The 17,301-nt window shown below is 48.1% G+C and overlaps 1 protein-coding gene across 4 annotated transcripts in view; it reads left to right on the plus strand.

Moving 5' to 3' along the window:
- The window catches only part of PTK2B (protein tyrosine kinase 2 beta), a 126,915-nt gene that overhangs the window by 47,230 nt on the left and 62,384 nt on the right, over nt 1-17,301 (plus strand). For all 4 annotated transcript variants that reach the window (XM_082622196.1, XM_082622199.1, XM_082622198.1 and 1 more), the window contains exon 2: nt 14,722-14,962. In XM_082622196.1, coding sequence (XP_082478322.1) covers nt 14,759-14,962 — 204 coding nt within the window. In that variant the 5' untranslated portion in view covers nt 14,722-14,758. The remainder of the gene's footprint in view (nt 1-14,721; nt 14,963-17,301) is intronic.

The raw sequence follows: 17,301 nt of genomic DNA on the forward strand, positions 1-17,301 counted from the left end.
TGAGGAGGGCCCACTGACGGCTCTGGGCGCCCCCCAGGCCCTGCTCTGACGCAGGGCCCTTTCTGGGTTCTGCTGTGCCCTGTCCCTCCAGGTCTGTGGTGAAGCTGTGGAGAAGTGGGTTGGCTGTTGTTTTTTCTGACTTCCTGTGTGCTTCGGAAACCTCAATGAAAGAGCAGCTAAAGGAAGAAAGGGCTGAGGACCGTTATTCCAAATATAGACTTATATCCGACCTAGGGGGGGAGCTAGGTTCATGATTCCTATGGAACGAGAGCCCAGGATTCTGACTGCCCCCCGCCATTTCCTACCTGGCATCTAGGGAGCACAAACACTTGGGGCTGGAAGTAGGTAGGGGGGTCCTGGATATTTTCAGGTTTGGATCAACTGTACCTTGGGAGGTAACCTAAGTGATTCTTGAGAAGCATTTATCACTGAAACCAAACCCATTAAAATGGAACGCTTAATTACCTCTCTACCACAACTGTTTTAATTTCTGTCTCCTTTTCTGCATACACCTAGCTATAACCGTGGGCGCATATTTGTGTAGCAAATATGCATAGAATCTTTGGAGTTTTTTATTATACTTTAATCGTGTATGCCTAAGTAGTCTCCTAACGCTAACCCTAACCTTTTAGAACATGACAGGAATTAATTTATGAGTGAAGCTCTGTACCTGGGTGAGAAAGACAGAACTATGGGGAAATGCCAGGCTCGCTCTTTTTCTTTCTTCCTTCCGCCCTCCCTCCCTCCCTCCCTTCTTTCCTTCCTTTCCTTCCTTCTCTTTTTCTTTTTTCCTGATGGCACATTGTGAGCTACCTGCCCATAAACCCCCATTCTCAGGGCCTCCTACTCAAATTGTGACCCACAGATGGGTCCCTAAGGGTCATTTCTTCCCCAGCCTAGCCTAGCCACCTGGCTCCAAGTTTGTGTGCCTGCCTTTGGGTCCATGACATCTTTTTCTTCCATAGCTCTTGTAAAAGGAAAACAGCAATTTTGCTACCATTCGGGCTCAGAAAATTTTGACTTGGGATTTCCCTTTGTATTTTGTTTTGTTTTTCTAACCAGGGGAGAAAAAATTCCTACCACACTTTGAGAAGTGGTTGAGAACATTGTGAGAGAAAAACTACAAGCTGGGGGATTTCTTGCCACCGTACTCAAGGTTTCCCTCCCTTGGAACTACTGTGGCTAGAGTTTGAAAAGGCCAGAGTTCCCCCCAATTTTTTGATTTTTCTGAGCTCTGAATAATTACAGCCACCTGTTTCTGCTCTTACTGTCCATTTCTCAATCATAGGCTTGGGTAACAGTAAGAAACTAAAACAGAAACCACCACTGTGCTCTGGACTCAGTCTCAGAGACAGCCAGGAAGGTCCCACACTTAAGAATCGTAACTCACTGAGGTCTGTCACTGCACCAAGTGTTTGTCAGACTCCACCCTGCCAGTGGGAGCCTGCAGCCTGGGAATGGGGAGACCTGGGTTCCAGCCGAGAGTCCCTGCATTTTAGTCTCTCTGAGACTCAGTGCTCACCAGCAAGACAAGGGCCAAACCAGCTGTTCTGCACACTCACTGGTATGTATCAGAATCACCTGGGATGTGATTAAAAAAATACAGATGACTGGGCCTCAGCCCAGAGGTCTCCATTCATGGAGACGAAGACAGGACTAAGGCTTGGGATATATATACGTATACATACGTATACATTGTTAAAGCAAAATTATTCAGATACTTGCTAAAGAATGGTAAGGCAGACTATTCAGGGAAACTACTACAGTGGAGTTTTGCAGTAGGGGAAAGAAATGGAAGTAAAACAAGGAAAAGTGGAAACGATTGCCAAGGACCAGGGTGGTGGTGCTGGTGGGGTGGCCAGTGGATGGACAGGGTGAGAGGGCAGGGTATTCCTTTTCTAAGTTCACCTAACAGGATTCTTGCTGAAGACAGGCTACAGTGACCAGATGTTACCTGGGGGGTGGGGATGGGCAGCTATAGAAGGTGGGGAATTCTGGCTAAACCCACTTAGTGGGATTCTTGCTAAAGCTGGGACTCTACAAAGACAGAGGTGGAAGCCGACGTCCAGGCCTAGTAGAGCGGAGGGCTCAGAGGAGCCTGACTGAAGTTTGGTCATGGAGAGAATCTTTGTCTATGCGTGTATTAACACATGTGCCCACAGCCAGGTGAGGAAGGCCGGGTCCAAGTGCTGTTAGGGGTGATGCATCAGGTCAGATAGTCCACTGTTCTCACCGTTAGAATCCAGAGCCCTGGGGTTGTCTGTGGGCGGAGGCCTTCTTCCCCAGCAGTCCCGGACCCATTACTGCAGGGTGTGGCAGTAAAGAGCCCACACCCGGAGCCCTCGGGACAACATGGGAATCCCAGTCTGGTCTCTACCTGCCCTGTGATCTTCAGGAAGTCATGTTGCTCAGCCTCAGCTGCCCCATCCTTGAGATGGGTGATTAACAGTACCTACCTTTTCAATTTCTTCTTAGGTTTGAACGGGCTCTGGGTTAACCGCTGTCAGTTCTCAGAAGTGAGCCTGCTGCAGGCGTGCAGGGGAGGAAAAAGGAAGGGGACACGGGCTCAGGGGCTCAGGGCTGGAGACGGAATCAAGGTCACAGTGTGGCAAAGACCCCCCAGGCCTTGGCAGGTGCTCTGGTCTCTTGGAGGACTGTCTAGGGTTAAGGATAACTTCCTGTAGTCCCAGGTTCTCTTGACAGATTTTATGGAGCTTTCTCTCTGCCTTATTCGCCCCAATTCCTATTTTTATTATTATTATCTTTTTCCTGTTTGGCCAGGTGGCCTGTGGGATCTTAGTTCCCTGACCAGAGATCGAACCCACGCCCCCTGCAGCGGAAGCGTGGAGTCGTAACCGCTGGACTGCCAGGGAAGTCCTGACATCTAGATTTGGGGCCTATTTGCTCTCTAGCCTATCTCTGGGGTAAGAGGATTGGCCACCCTGGGCTACGTGGAGAGTGCAGAAAGTAAGAAAGTCAGGCTGTCAGAGGAGGAGCCAGAGGTTGAAAGGAGAAAGAGAGCCAGCGTCTGGCCTGGTGGAAGCCACTTAATGTTTATATATATTTAACCAACATAACAGCAAAACTTAAGGTCTATTAACTGTATGTAATTCTAAACGTACATGCATTTTTACGTAGTTATAGTTATAAATCAGTATGTGAACTTCATTCCCTGTCACTTAACTTTTTTTTCTGCGGTACGCAGGCCTCTCACTGTTGTGGTCTCTCCCGTTGTGGAGCACAGGCTCCGGATGCGCAGGCTCAGCGGCCATGGCTCACGGGCCTAGCCACTCCGCGGCATCGTGGGTTCTTCCCGGACCGGGTCACAAACCCACGTCCCCTGCATCGGCAGGCGGACTCTCAACCACTGCGCCACCAGGGAAGCCCCACTTAACATTTTTAATATAAATATTTTCATGAATCACCACTGTTCATGTTTTTACATGGAGTATATCATTAATGATATTGCTTAGAATTCCCCCCCTCAGCATTTCCCTGAGCATTTTGTTCTGATTTCACTTTCTCTCTATTATAAATAGTACAGCTATGAACATCTTTGTGCATGTGATCCTTGCTTCCTCTTTAGATATGTGGGGTGTGCATTTCCCACAGTTGGGTGGCCAAGTCAATACATGTGAGTTGTTTGTTTTTTATTGAAGTGTAGTTGATTTACAATGTTGTGTTTGTTTCTGGTGTACAGCAAAGTAATTCAGTCATACACATATGTGTGTGTGTGTGAATTTATTTTCAGATTCTTTTCCATTATAAGTTATTACAGGATATTGAATATAGTTCCCTGTGCTATACAGTAAATCCTTGTTGTTTATCTGTTTTATATATAGTAGTGTGTATCTCTTAATCCCAAACTCCTGATTTATCCCTCCCTCCCCGCTTTTCCCCTTTGGTACCCATAAGTTTGTTTTCTATGTCTGTGAGTCTGTTTCTGTTTTGTAGATAAATTCATTTGCACTGTTTTTTTAGATTGCACATATAAGTGATATCATATGATATTTGCCTTTCTCTGTCTGACTTACTTCACTTAGTACGATAATCTCTAGGTCCATGTATGTTGTTGCAGATGGCATTATTTCATTCTTTTTTATGGCCAAGTAGTATTCCATTGTATATATATGTACCACATCTTTATCCATTTATCTGTCAATGGACACTTAGGTTGCTTCCATGTCTTGGCTATTGTAAATAGTGTTGCTATGAACATTGGGGTGCATGTGTCTTTTCGAATTACAGTTTTTGTCTTTTCTGGATAGCTGCCAGGGAGTGGGATTGCTGGATCATATGGTAACTCTATTTTTAGTTTTTTAAGGAACCTGCTTACTGTTCTCCATAGTGGCTGTATCAATTTCCATTCCCACCAACAGTGTAAGAGGGTTCCCTTCTCTCCACACCCTCTCCAGCATTTATTGTTTGCGGATTTTTCGATGATACCCATTTTGACTGGTGTGAGGTGATATCTTATTGTAGTTTTGCAAAAAAGTCTGTTGCACTTTTTTAAAAACCTTGACTTGGATGAAGGAGTGGGGTCCGTCTCTTGCGTGGCAGCCCTGCAGCCATTTGAAACCAACAATCCCGTCCTCATTTCCCAGGACTCCCATCTCCCTTTAGCCTAAGGGTCTGCCTCCCAGGCTCCCCACACTCTGAAAGTCCTGGGATGTTCACCATAGAACACAGTCTCTCACACCTCGGGGCTGTGGGCCACCCGTTCTGTAGATGCAGTTGTCTCCATGCCCCGGGGGAAATCACTGTCCTTATTTTAGGGATTTTCTAGTAACCCCAAAACCACGTTAACTTTTTTGGCAGCTATTTCATAGTGACTAACAGTGAGTTCACAGCTTAAACCCCATTTTTTAAATCCATGCTGTTGCTAAACCACATCTTCCTCATCCCAGACTGGGGAAGATTTCTTTCTTTCTTTTTTTTTTCTTTTAAGTCTACATGAAGAACTTCACATTTGTCCCATTTCACTGGCTGCATTCTGTTCCCCTTGGCATGTTTTGCCTGCCTGTACAGATGTCAGGGGCCCTTTGTGGTCTTCAACCAGAGTCACGATCTCCCCTAATCCTGTGCTCGACATGGTGCTTTTTGTCTGATAACCACAAACTCCTTAATGCCAAATAAAGAGGCGTGAACAAGGACCCATTCAAAAAGCCATCGGTCCTCAGGTTAATACAGACACTTGACCAGCAGCTGTTGGGAAAAACCATTTGGCCAGTTAGGAATTCACCTCCTTGTCACTTGGCCTCCTCATCTTCCTCTCAAGAAAATGGGGAAGAATTCAAAATACTCAACGGTAGCGTTGATTCATTATGGTACCGAATTTCCCAGCCCAACAGCCAATTCTGTATCGCACGCAGAGAGGCAAATGGGATTTGCTGGAGCTGCAAGCTGGGAGAGAAGGAAGAGGCTGAGATTGGGACTCGAAGTAGAGAAGAATTTAGTTTGAGGTTAACGAAGACAGAGTGTGGCTTTGAAAATGACAACTTTTTAGGAAATTGGAAAGTAACAGGAGCTCCTCGGAGGAAGGAGCACATCTTAAAATTCTGTGCTGCCGCGCGCCTTGTGGATTGCTATCTTGAAGTGCTGGGTGGCGATACCACTGCCGGGACCAGACAACATCAAGGGTCAGAGGCAGGCTTGAAGCAAGTGACTATAGAATCTGCCCCCATCCTACTCCCGGGTCACTCACTGTTCAGGCCGTGTGGTGCTGGACTCAGCTCTCACAACACCCATTTCTCCCCAAATCTACTGTCAGTGAGATTATGTTGGTAGCTTGAAATCAGCGATGACGGAAGTATTGACACAAGAGAAATCAGCAAATGCTGCAGATCAGGCCATCTTTGCCCTGGATTACTGGTGAAACTCATGCCAAGGCCTTATGTGAGCCACTCTTCTGCCTCCTAGCTCATGCCTGGCTTCATCCTATGGCCAAAATTATATTTTTTAAGTGAAAATCTGCTTCTCCATGGGGTCTTATATCGTCATCATCTCCTCTCATTTCCCAGCAACCCTTCAACACCCTCCTGACCAGCCCTATATCATAGCACGTGATTTCCCGAGCTTGCTGTGTCACCTTTTCCTGAGATCCAGGGGCCCCAGAGGCAAGTCCTCTCCTGTGACCATCTAATACCCAGCAGAGACCCCTATTAGATCCCATATCATATGGTGGCTGCTTTGCTCTAATCCTTTTCCTTTTTACGGTATTGTGAGTCTCTGCTGGACGGGGACCCTCTTCCCACTTTTGTTTATCTTCATACCTCCGGAGTCTGGTGTGTCTCCTGAAACATAGCAAGGCAGAGAGAGAGAGAGAGAAGTGGAGGGGTGGGGGAGGAGGGAAAGGGGAGAAGAGGAAAAAGAAGAAAGGCGGTGGGGGGTGGGGGAGCAAAACGGGCCAGTCCGAATCACTCATGAGCTGGCCGACTAGGACCAAGGTGAGTGGGATTTCTTGAAGGGCTGGGGAACTAGCAGCGCCCAGAAGTCACACAGGAGGTAAGAAAACTCTGCCCAGCTGCAGGGATCAAAGTCCTTGAACCAGTGGGAGAGCAGAGGTCCTGTTAACATGGAAGGACAGGTAATGGTCTCTGTCGCCCCCTCCCAGCGCCCTGAGAGCCAGCTACGAGTCAGGTGACCTCTGGGTCACAAAGTGCTGGCAACAGAATGATCTGGAGTGGGTCGTGTGTGCGGGGGTGGCGAGCTGAAAATGTGGGAGACTCTCAATAAAGGTTTTTTGCATTACATTGAATTATAGCTGGTGCCAATCACAACCTTCCTGGCTCCTTCCTTTGCAAGGTAATGGGGAGGGACGCTCGGAGAGGAGGGGAAGGGATTAACCAAGTGATGGATTGGGTGGCCCTGGAGCGGGTGGAATGCCGGCCTTCATGGGAACTGGGGTTTGAAAGGGCTTGGGGCTGGGGAGGGAGCGCTGCGTGGAGACACTAGGCCCCGCTTCCCAGACACGCAGGCCTGGCTCCCCAAGACGGCAAGGTCATTGCCAATTCGTTAAGTGGCTGCTCTCATCAGGCCTTTGCAGAGGAAAGGCATGTGTTCCCCATTTTGTTGATGGGGAAACGGCAAGAGGAAGTGACTCAGAGACAGAGTGGAAATAAAATGTGTGTCTCATGATATTCTGGCTTCTGCTAAATCCAAAGGGCTGGCGTTTCGACTGGGTCCTGTGTGGCCTCGGTCCACGCTTCTGTGGGTTCGCAGGACAGACGACGGCCCTCCATGTGAGCAGAGAGTAGGAGGTAGAGGTGTTCTTTTCAGGTGCCCAGGCAGGTGGAGAAGGTGGGTCTTGGAGGAAAGGCAGCCTCAGAGCCCTGGAGACAGGAGGGGCTGCCCCCACCCTCTGAGCCTCGACCTACCGGGCCAGTTTAATTTTTTTAAGTGGGCGCTGGTATTGGGTTTCTGGTTCTTTCTTCTGCCAAGTCACAGGCGTTTTAAAAATACATGTGCCAGGGAGTTTACATAGGTAATCTCTGATTTTCCAGAAAGTTCTGCAGGATAGGAAATGTTAGCCTCCTATCCCAAGAGAGGAAACTGAGGTCTAGAGAGGTGACCTCATCCAGATCACACAACTGGTAAGTGGCAGACACTTAAGGCCACCACGTTGCCTAGCTCTGAAATCCTTTGTGAGTAACGGCCTAGACTTCTGCAGCATGGCAGCCCCGAGGACGTGAGTTTTAAACCCAGGTTCGAATGAGTCAGATGTGTGTGCCTTCTCCCTGACATCGTGCCACCTTCCTGACGAATGGTGCCCTGTCTGTGCTCCCTGAAATCATGGGCAGAACTTTCAGTCCTCAAGACATTGCCTTTTACCCTTGAAACTCCCAGCATCACTCTCAAGTCTGGTTCCCAAAGAGGCCAAGCTTCAAGGCCAATTGGTAAAGGCTATCGTTGTGGTTTCATAAATGAATTAACATTGAAAAACCAAAAAAAAAAAAAGGCGGAAAGACAAAGTTAGAATAAAAGACTGCCTCTCAAATGGAATACATTCAGCTTTATGATGGATTCTTTACAGTGTCCCTATTTTTCTCATTTTGCCATGGACACGGCAGAACATCACCAAAGACCATCATCCACCTGCCAACTGCTGTTTGGGAACTCCGTCCCATCCCAGCTTGACGTCTCAAGCCATCAGAGCCAGTTGGTGGCAGAGCCAGACACTAAGTCCTAAGCATGGTGGCAGGACGTGACACCAGCAGCCCTCTCGCCACTGGCAACATGGTGGCCTTAATTCTCTGCCGCTTACCAGTTGTATGCTCTGGACAGTCACCTCGCTAGACCTCTCTAACATTACCTACCCTGCAGAATCCTCCTAGAGAATTAGAGGTTACTTCCATAAACTCCCTGGCACACAGTATGTGTTCAATAAGACATAACATTACCTTGCAGTGTCTTCAAGATCAAGAGTGTATTTTTCTGTGAGGTTGACCCCTATCACCCTGACATCTTCCCCACACCAGGAACACAGCCCTGGGGACAGTGACAACCCAAAGGATCTGAAGGGACTTCAATCCTGCTTCAGTCTCCCCTCCCCCTTCAGGCAGGTGAATGTCTTGCCGTTCAGGAAGAGTGTCATTTATTTTCTTCCTGAAGACTTCAGGGACTCAGAGATTGTACAGCTTCCCTTAGTGCCCTTGGCAGGTCTTGGCCAAGACGTTCTTATAGCCAATCAAAACTTTTCCTGTTTCAATTTGAGCCCATTTCCTTGTGTTTGTTATTCTTTGGCTTTGCCTTGGGCAGATCTGGGGGTTGGGAGACAGCCGGAGCCCACGGTGGCTCTGAGCCAGGGTTTTCTCCAGTGCTGTGGGACGGTCTCTCCTCTGACAGTGCCCATAGGGTCTAGGGCAGGCCAGGATGCAGGGAGGAAGGATTGCCAGGCTGGGGTCCAGGTCTGGACTGCAGGAAGGAGCAGGGGGTTTAGCTCACACACTTAGAGTCAGAGGATTTTGTGATCAACAAAATCCAGAGACAAACTACTGATGAGAAATTCAAGTAAATCAGGCAACGTCTGGAGGAACAGGCAAGTTCTGTTGTGCAGAAACAGGAGCTCAAGTCAGCAGGTCGTTCTCATGTCTTCCTAACTGCGCCCAGTGCCATATGTTGGTAGCTTGAAATCAGCCGTGGTGGGCCTGGAGAGAAGACCATGCGTGACGTTGAGGGCTGTGTTCTCCAAGACCCCCAAGGCAGGTGACTGAGGCTTTCCTTATATAACACCTTTCAGTTACTCTGCTTCAGAGAGTTCTGGGGGACCCCTTGGCAGTTCACTGCAGATCTGTACTGACAGTTGGGAGTTTTGGATGCCCTTCAGGGAGTGGCCACGTGTCAGCAGAGATGTGGGCACCACCTTTCTGGGCTGAGGTCTTTCGGCCAAACACCTCCAAGACCTCTCATGACCAAGTCCTAGCTTGGGGAGGGGTGATGCTCTCTAAGCCAGGAGGACTCTGGATTCTTCACAGACTGGGGTGTTCCATGCTGGGTTGACACATTTCTTCTTGCATGGAGTTTGTGCCCATGTCTGTGGTATCAAGAGATACTACTTTCTTCAAAGGCAGATGGGAAGGTGGGAAAAACTTTGAACTTGGATTCAAATCTGTTTTGGGATCCGAGTTTGCTACTCAACAAGCATGATCCTTGACCAGATGGCTTAAAATTTCTTGAGTATGTTTTCTCATTTGTAAAATGGTCATAATCATCTCTGCACATCTCCCAGGATTGTTGTGCAAAACACATATGTTTCTTTTAAAGTTTTTTAATTGTAATTGTTTTTGGAATAGATGGCCCAAGGTTACCACTACAAAGGACTGAAGGCAGACCTGAGGGACTAGCATCGGTCTGAAGGCAAGGGTAGATCCCGGGTGACTGAAATGACTTTGCTAAAATATTTCAACGGGAGCCAGGTTGACTACTATGAAAGATGGCTCCTGAACCAAAGGCCAGGAAAAAACTGATGACGATAAGAAACCAGTGTCATCCGACTGTGTTGGTGATGGCCAACATATCAGTCTAGGTTGGATGTAGAATATGAATACTTTTCTCTCTATTTTTTTTTTTTTTTTTTGCGGTACGTGGGCCTCTCACTGTCATGGCCTCTCCCGTTGCGGAGCACAGGCTCCGGACACGCAGGCTCAGCGGCCATGGCTCACGGGCCCAGCCGCTCCGCGGCATGTGGGATCCTCCCGTACCGGGGCACGAACCCATGTCCCCTGCATCGGCAGGTGGACTCTCAACCACTGCGCCACCAGGGAAGCCTGTGAATACTTCTCTTTGCTCAGGGTCTGGTGGGGGCTGGCTCCTGCATGGGCCAGGCACCGCCCAGTCAGGCTGGGAAAGGGGAGTCAACTATCAGGCTGTGGTTTCTCATCATCACATTTTTTTTTCCCTTAATACACTTTATTTTTCAGAGCAGTTTTAGGTTCACAGCAAAATTGAGTGGAAGGTCCAGAGATTTGCCACCTACCGCTTTGCACTCAAACAAGCACAGCATTCCCCACCAGAGTGGTACGTTTTTCACAATTTATGAACCTACAGTGATGCATTACTATCACCCAAAGTCCATAGTTTACATCAGGGTTCAGTGTCGGTGTTGTGCGTTCCATGAGTTCTGACAAATGTATGATGACATGTATCCATCGCTATAATATCATGGAGAGTATTTTCACTGCCCTCAAGACCCTCCATGCTCCTCCGATTCATCTCTCCTTTCCCCCAACCCCTGGCAACCACTGATCTTTTTACTGTCTCTGTAATTTTGCCTTTTCCAGAATGTCATATAGTTGAAACCATACAGTCTGTAGCCTTTTCAGATTGGCTCCTTTCACTTAGTCATATGCATTTAAGGTTCCTCCATGCCTTTTCATGGCTTGCTAGAGCATATCTTTTGGGTATCGAATCATATTCCATTGTCTGGGTGTACCATAGTAAGGTAAGATGTTAAGAATAGGGGAAACTGAGGGAGGGGTATATGAGAACTCTCTGTATTATCTTTGCAACTTTTCTGTAAATCTAAAACTAGTTTAAGATAAAAAGTTTATTAAACAAATGAAAAAATATTCCATTGTCGAATGTACCACAGCTTATTTATCTATTCACCTACTGAAGGACATCTTGATTGCTTCTAAGTTTCGGTAATTATGAATAAAGTTGCTGAAGTTTGCACCAGCGATAAATGAGCATTCCTGTTGCTCCACATCCTCGTTACATGTTTACATCCCCTTGGCCCCTCAAGTTTAAAAGTACCGCATCTCATTGCGCCACTGGCTGTAACTGCAAGGTGAAAAGCACCGTGGGGGTCTAACCCCCTCCCCCTGCAGACTCTGCCCTGACCTCTGTCCTGGCGAAGCTTTCTGACCTGCTATGCCTCTGATACTGGGCTCTGCCTTTCAGAGAGGGCTTCTCTCCTTCACTCTTCTCTTCAGCCAATGACACACATCACATGTGAAAGTGGAGCTTCCAAGATCATAACAGCCAGATCTCTTGAATTTTACTGACATATTATTCCTACTTAACTATTCTCTTTCAAACTCTCCCCTAGTATTTCAGGGAGTCCCCAGGGTGTCTCTGTGTGCTCACCAGCACCAGTACCCTTTGGGTGGGAATGCTGCCTGGGCTGGGGGGTATCTTCTGAATGGCACCCCATCCCCTTCCCTGTGGATGTCCAGAAGCCACACGGTGTGGCCTGCAGTTGTGGGTATAACGGCCTCCTTCCAGCTCTGAGTCCACATTCCCACTGGCCAACATGATGACACTGCTTGAACCCCTATTTTCCAAATGGTCTTTGGAGTGTAGGCCCTTTGGCTTCCATTGGCATGATCTAGTCCCTGGGGACAGACACCATATGCTGCTCCATTTCCTTCCTACCCAGATGCCGGTTTCACAAAACTGCGTCATGAGACCCCTGCCTGGAAATTAGTTTATACAAACAGATGCCCTGGGGTCATGGGGCCCCTGGCTCAGTAGACACAGGAGATCCTGAATCGAGGACTAGATGTGCGTGTGTTATTGATGGTTATGTATATATGCGGTTTGTCTGTATGACTAGAGTGTATGCTCTTTACAGGCAAGACATCCTTCCCTCTGCTTCACATCCTATAGCAGATTTGTCATGGTCGCTTCGGATGTCCCCTTGGCCTTGCCATTTCAGTCTTCTGCTTACTTTTACCTGCCAGCATCTGCATCTTTTTGCCTCGGGACTTCCTCTGGCTCTGAGTCCAGTCTGCCCTTGTGCAGAACTGGCTGGAAATGCTGGGACAATGACTGCTAAGCAGTGGTGTGGCTCCCTCCCTCCCTGGCTGGAGTGGCTCTGCAGCATGTGTTCTGTTCTCGCTCCCAGGGCTCCCAGCAGGGTTCCTCTGCAGCTGTCCAAGCGATCATCGCTCCACTGATAACAGGCTGCCTTCCTTGCCCTGTCCCACACGTCCCACTCCCTAGTAGGTTTCTTGCGGTTGCCTCTCAAGCTACTTCCTCGGTTTCCTTATTGAAGGTCTGGGGAAACCGAGACACATACCCAGTACATAGCAGAGGATTGGCACACGGGACAGGTCCAGTAGACATTGAAGAAAGGCATGGATGCTTCTAGAATACACATACTAGTCTCTAAAATAAAGCAGACTGGATAGTCTTTTCTCCGTCTGTCTTGTCCCAAATTCTGCCTGCCCAGGTGGACGCAGGCTGGCGCTCTGTTCCTCGTCTGCCCGCCCTGACGGAAGGGACATGTCCTGCTTCCTTCCCTGTCCTCATAGCATCTCTTTCATGTCTTCATAATACACACTGGCTTTTTAAAGGAATGACTCCTTGCAGCTAGTGACTGTCTACGTTTCCCTTCTAGTGCCCAGCAGTGTGATTGAATGAACATAGACTTTGCTTCCACATCTAAAATACTTGACTCCACATTTGTATTTTTAATGAATTTTTATTGGAGTCTAGTTGATTTACAATGTTGTGTTAGTTTCTGCTGTCCAGCAAAATGAATCAGTTAGATATATACATATATCCAGTCTTTTTAGATGCTTTTCCAATATAGGTCATTACAGAGTATTGAGTACAGTTCCCTGTGCTATACGATAGGTCCTTAATAGTACCTGTTTTATATGTAGTTGTGTGTATATGTCAATCCCAATCTCCCAGTTTATCCGTCCCCCCCTTTTCCCTCTTGGTAACCATAAGTTTGCTTTCTACATCTGTGACTCAATTTCTGTTTTGTAAATAAGTTCATTTGTCCCATTTGTGTTTTAACTTTGCCAACTCCGTCCTTCAGCCCCCAACTCCCAGTCTGAGGAATGTCCGCGTAAAATCACTGTCTCGTGTTAGAAGGGAGAGATTCTTCTGTAAGTATGGGTTCCAGATGAGAGCTAAGCTTAGTGTAGGAGAGGTTCCCAACCCGGATATGGGGAGTGGGAAGGGTAAGCTGTGACAAAGCGAGAGAGAGGCATGGACATATATACACTACCAAACGTAAGGTAGATAGCTAGTGGGAAGCAGCCGCAAAGCACAGGGAGATCAGCTCGGTGCTTTGTGACCGCCTGGAGGGGTGGGATAGGGAGGGTTGGAGGGAGACGCAAGAGGGAAGGGATATGGGAACAGATGTATATGTATAACTGATTCACTTTGTTATAAAGCAGAAACTAACACACCATTGTGAAGCAATAAAGTTGTAAAAAATAAGAAAGAAAAAAGAAACATCCTTAGAAATTTAAAAATACCAATGCCAGGCCTCCCACGGACAACCTCAGTGGCAATCTCTGGGCACAGGGTCTGCATTTAGACTTTCTTGACAGCTTCCCAGGGGCTCCTAATGTGGAGCCAAGATGGACACCTCCAGTCTGGATATAGAACTTCCATTGCTTCCTTTGGGTATTTCTGCTTTAGACCAGTGGGAATAAACCCTACAGAGCTGTTTGTTGTGGGATCAAGAGGCCAGGACCGATCTGGCTGAGACTTGGGGCGATCTAAAGACTCCTAGGATTCTTATAATCTATATAGATGTCAACCAAACCTGTCATCAAAACTGGGCTGGGTCTGGAGGCCCAGCCCCACCCCTTTGCCCCCCCGCAGATTGGGCTGCGGGGGTGCTGTCCCTCTGTATGCGGTGCATGATGCTCTGGGAGATGACTTCCTGTGGGGCTGAGGCTTCGAGCCCTGAAGGCCCAGGTTGGCGGCTGCAGGTGGGGATGGGCGGAGCCCTCAGCTGCTAGGCTGGCTCCCCAACCTGGGCCCTTGCCTGTTTTTCCCATTCCAGTGCCCTCCAGGCCACCCATTCTCCACTTCGATTCCTTCTCTGCTTCTCTCCCCTTGTCCCTGTTTCTCTCCTGCTATTTTCTACTGTCTTGCTCTTCGCCTTTTCTGCTCAGCTGTGCCTTGGAACCAGGCTGGGGCCGCCTCCTCTCAGAGCTGCATTTGCAAAGTGTGGGCCCCTTGCCTGGGAGCCAGTGTGGGAGGAGAAAAGTGATGGCGAGAGGGGGCTTCTAGCAGAGAGCTCACAGCCTGCGAGCTCCGGGTCCACGTCGATACCTGGACGTTTACGCAAACTGCTCTTTTGTGCTTCCGCTTCCCCATCCATGAAGCCGGATGCCTTAAAGGGGAGTTTTCGGGAGTGGGTGGATGTGTGCTTTGCATAGGTCTCAGAGCTTGTTGGGTGCTGTCCCTGGGGGATGAGGCGTGTGGGCCCACACCACTCATTTCACGGCTGTCCCTCTGATGTCTCCACAGGACTGCGATGTGCCGGTCCTAGCTGCCGTCTGAGAGGATGTCCGGGGTTTCTGAGGCCCTGAGCCGAGTGAAGGTGGGCACGTTACGTCGACCTGAAGGCCCCCCAGAGCCCATGGTGGCAGTGCCTGTAGACGTGGAAAAGGAAGACGTGCGGATCCTCAAGGTCTGCTTCTATAGCAACAGCTTCAACCCGGGGAAGAACTTCAAACTAGTTAAATGCACTGTGCAGACCGAGATCCGGGTGAGTGTGGTGGGTGCTGCCTGTTCCGTCCATTTGTCTGTCTCTCCCTCATCTTCCTGGGCAGCTGAGCATCCCTCCTTCAGCCTAGCAGGCTCTCCTGTATCCACCACCTGGGCTGGGGGCCCTGGAGGGATGTTCTCAGCCTGTGGCTCCAGGCCTCCTCTCCAGGGCTCTGCAGCCTGAGACACAGATTGTGTAGCCTTTGTTTGAACCCCAGATCATTTGCTCAAGCTTTGATTTATCTCATTTCAACTCATTCAGTATTTGAGGCTCTGCAAGGGATGTAAGCTCCCCCCACCCTCAGAGGGTTTACACTCTCATGGAATTGGAATACACAAGTGATTGCATTGAAAATAGAACAAAAGTGGTTTAGGACATGTGCTGGGTGCTTACAGAAGGGAGCTGTGAGGCGTTTAGAGGATGCTAATGAACTAGAGATGCCCTTGACCAGGGACATGGTTGCCAGGCCCTTTCTGAGGCAGTACTTCAGCTGGCTCACTTTCACCCAGGGCCTCGGAATCTGTTTTGCAAATCCAGGTACCCACAGTCATCGGGGCACCTAGACACCAGGAAGCCAGTTCTCTTTAGCCAAACGTGTAAGAACTTGTCGTCAGAAGCAGAGTCACAATACACTGATTGATTTTAAATGCCTACGTTTATTGAATAATTACTATATGCATGCCTGAATCAATCCCTTTACATTATCTCATTGAATCCTCCCACAACGCCATGAGGTAGATACAATGAGGATATCCCTTTCCACTGCTCAGAATATTCCTTTCTGATGATGCAAAAGAAAGCCAAATCGATTCTCCAGAGTTTGCTTAGTGGGTTTGTAATTTGAACAAAGGAAGCAGGAGAAACTTGGACAAACTACCCAGGTCTGAGAAAGCTGGATGAACCATCTCCAATCCTCTCATCACTAATCCTTCCCTGTCCTGGAAATCAGCATCCCCCAAACTCAGTCAGCGTCTTTTCTGTTTAGTGCTGGCAGCAACCTCTCCACGTCTGTCCCTCTGGCTGCCTTCTGTCTGTAACAGCACACGCTGTACTTCAGTACATCCGAGCAGAATGTAACTGATGAGGTCACTGTCTTAGCCAGTTGTCACAACTGATTATGGTTTGGTTCTTCCCTCTTGTTTCCTATAACTGAGTTGATTAGGGCCTTGTTTGCATCTTATGGTTCCAGATCTGTAGGTACAGTTGTGTCCTGAGAGCAAGCCCTGGGCACCTTCCTCCAGGAAGATATTTTCTTGTCTCCTTAACTGTCTACTTCTTGAGTCTTCCTTTGGGTGTATCATCTTTGCAGATAGCTGATGCCATCTACTGTGGGGTTTACGAGTTTAATTTTCAGAAGGCAACCTCATTCCCATGTTCGGGGCACCTCCCTGCCTTTTTGTGCTGAAACCCAAAGAGCATCTGATTAGACCAGATTAGGACGTGTTCTGTGGTGTTATGGTGAAAAGGGACCCTAAAGGATTGGTAGATTGGAAGAGACAGTGCTGAGGAGAGCAGGGGCTTTCCAAGAGGAAAGGACAGCAAGAACAAAGGTAGGGAGGCTGGAGCATGGGTTATATTTAGAAAAGTATCTAAAGTCAAGATCAGAAAGGAAATTTGATGGCCAATAAGGGAGGGCCTAGAATATCAAGCTAAGGAATTTGTATTTGGACAGGTATTAGAAACACACAGCTTTTAAGCAAGGGAGAAGCTTTCCTGGAGCTGTCTGATGTCTTGCTAGGTGTCTAAGGGGAAAAAATACAATAGCCTACAGAAAGGGCAGTGAGACCCAAGCTTAAGAAGAATGGCTAGCTCTTGAGGCATTACCTGGAGGGGTGTAAGGACAGAGGTGGAAAAAGAACAAAGAAAGAAGTGATAGCCTTCTAGGCGTTTATGTCCCAGCCTTCTGATTTTGCCTGTTTCCAATCTGTCCTATAGGCACCATGTCACCTGCTTATTGCAAACAGCCATGGCTTTCAAATCACCTAGACTTTGAGCCTGATACTGCTCCACGCTTACTGTGTTGCTTAGACCCAACACTTAACTAACCTGGTTCAGTCCCTTCACTCGGGGATTATGCCCACCTGTAACCCTGTTGTAAGGATCAGAGGTGATAGATGGGAAGCATCCAGCATATGGCAGGAGCTCAATCATTGGAAGCTATTGACTGTGTGGGTCATTACCCTGCTCAAGAATCTCCAAGGGTTTCTAATCACCCATAGAATAAAGTTCAAATCATCTTCTTTTAGTGTTTATCCACTTATCCGTCATGTTTTCAAATAAAGTAAGATGATCAGATTTGTATTTTGAAACAGTATGTAGTGTCCTGCAAGATGTTAAGA

The sequence above is a fragment of the Mesoplodon mirus genome, assembly GCF_964341445.2.
Source record: "Mesoplodon mirus genome assembly, chromosome: 1".
Taxonomy (NCBI): domain Eukaryota; kingdom Metazoa; phylum Chordata; class Mammalia; order Artiodactyla; family Ziphiidae; genus Mesoplodon; species Mesoplodon mirus.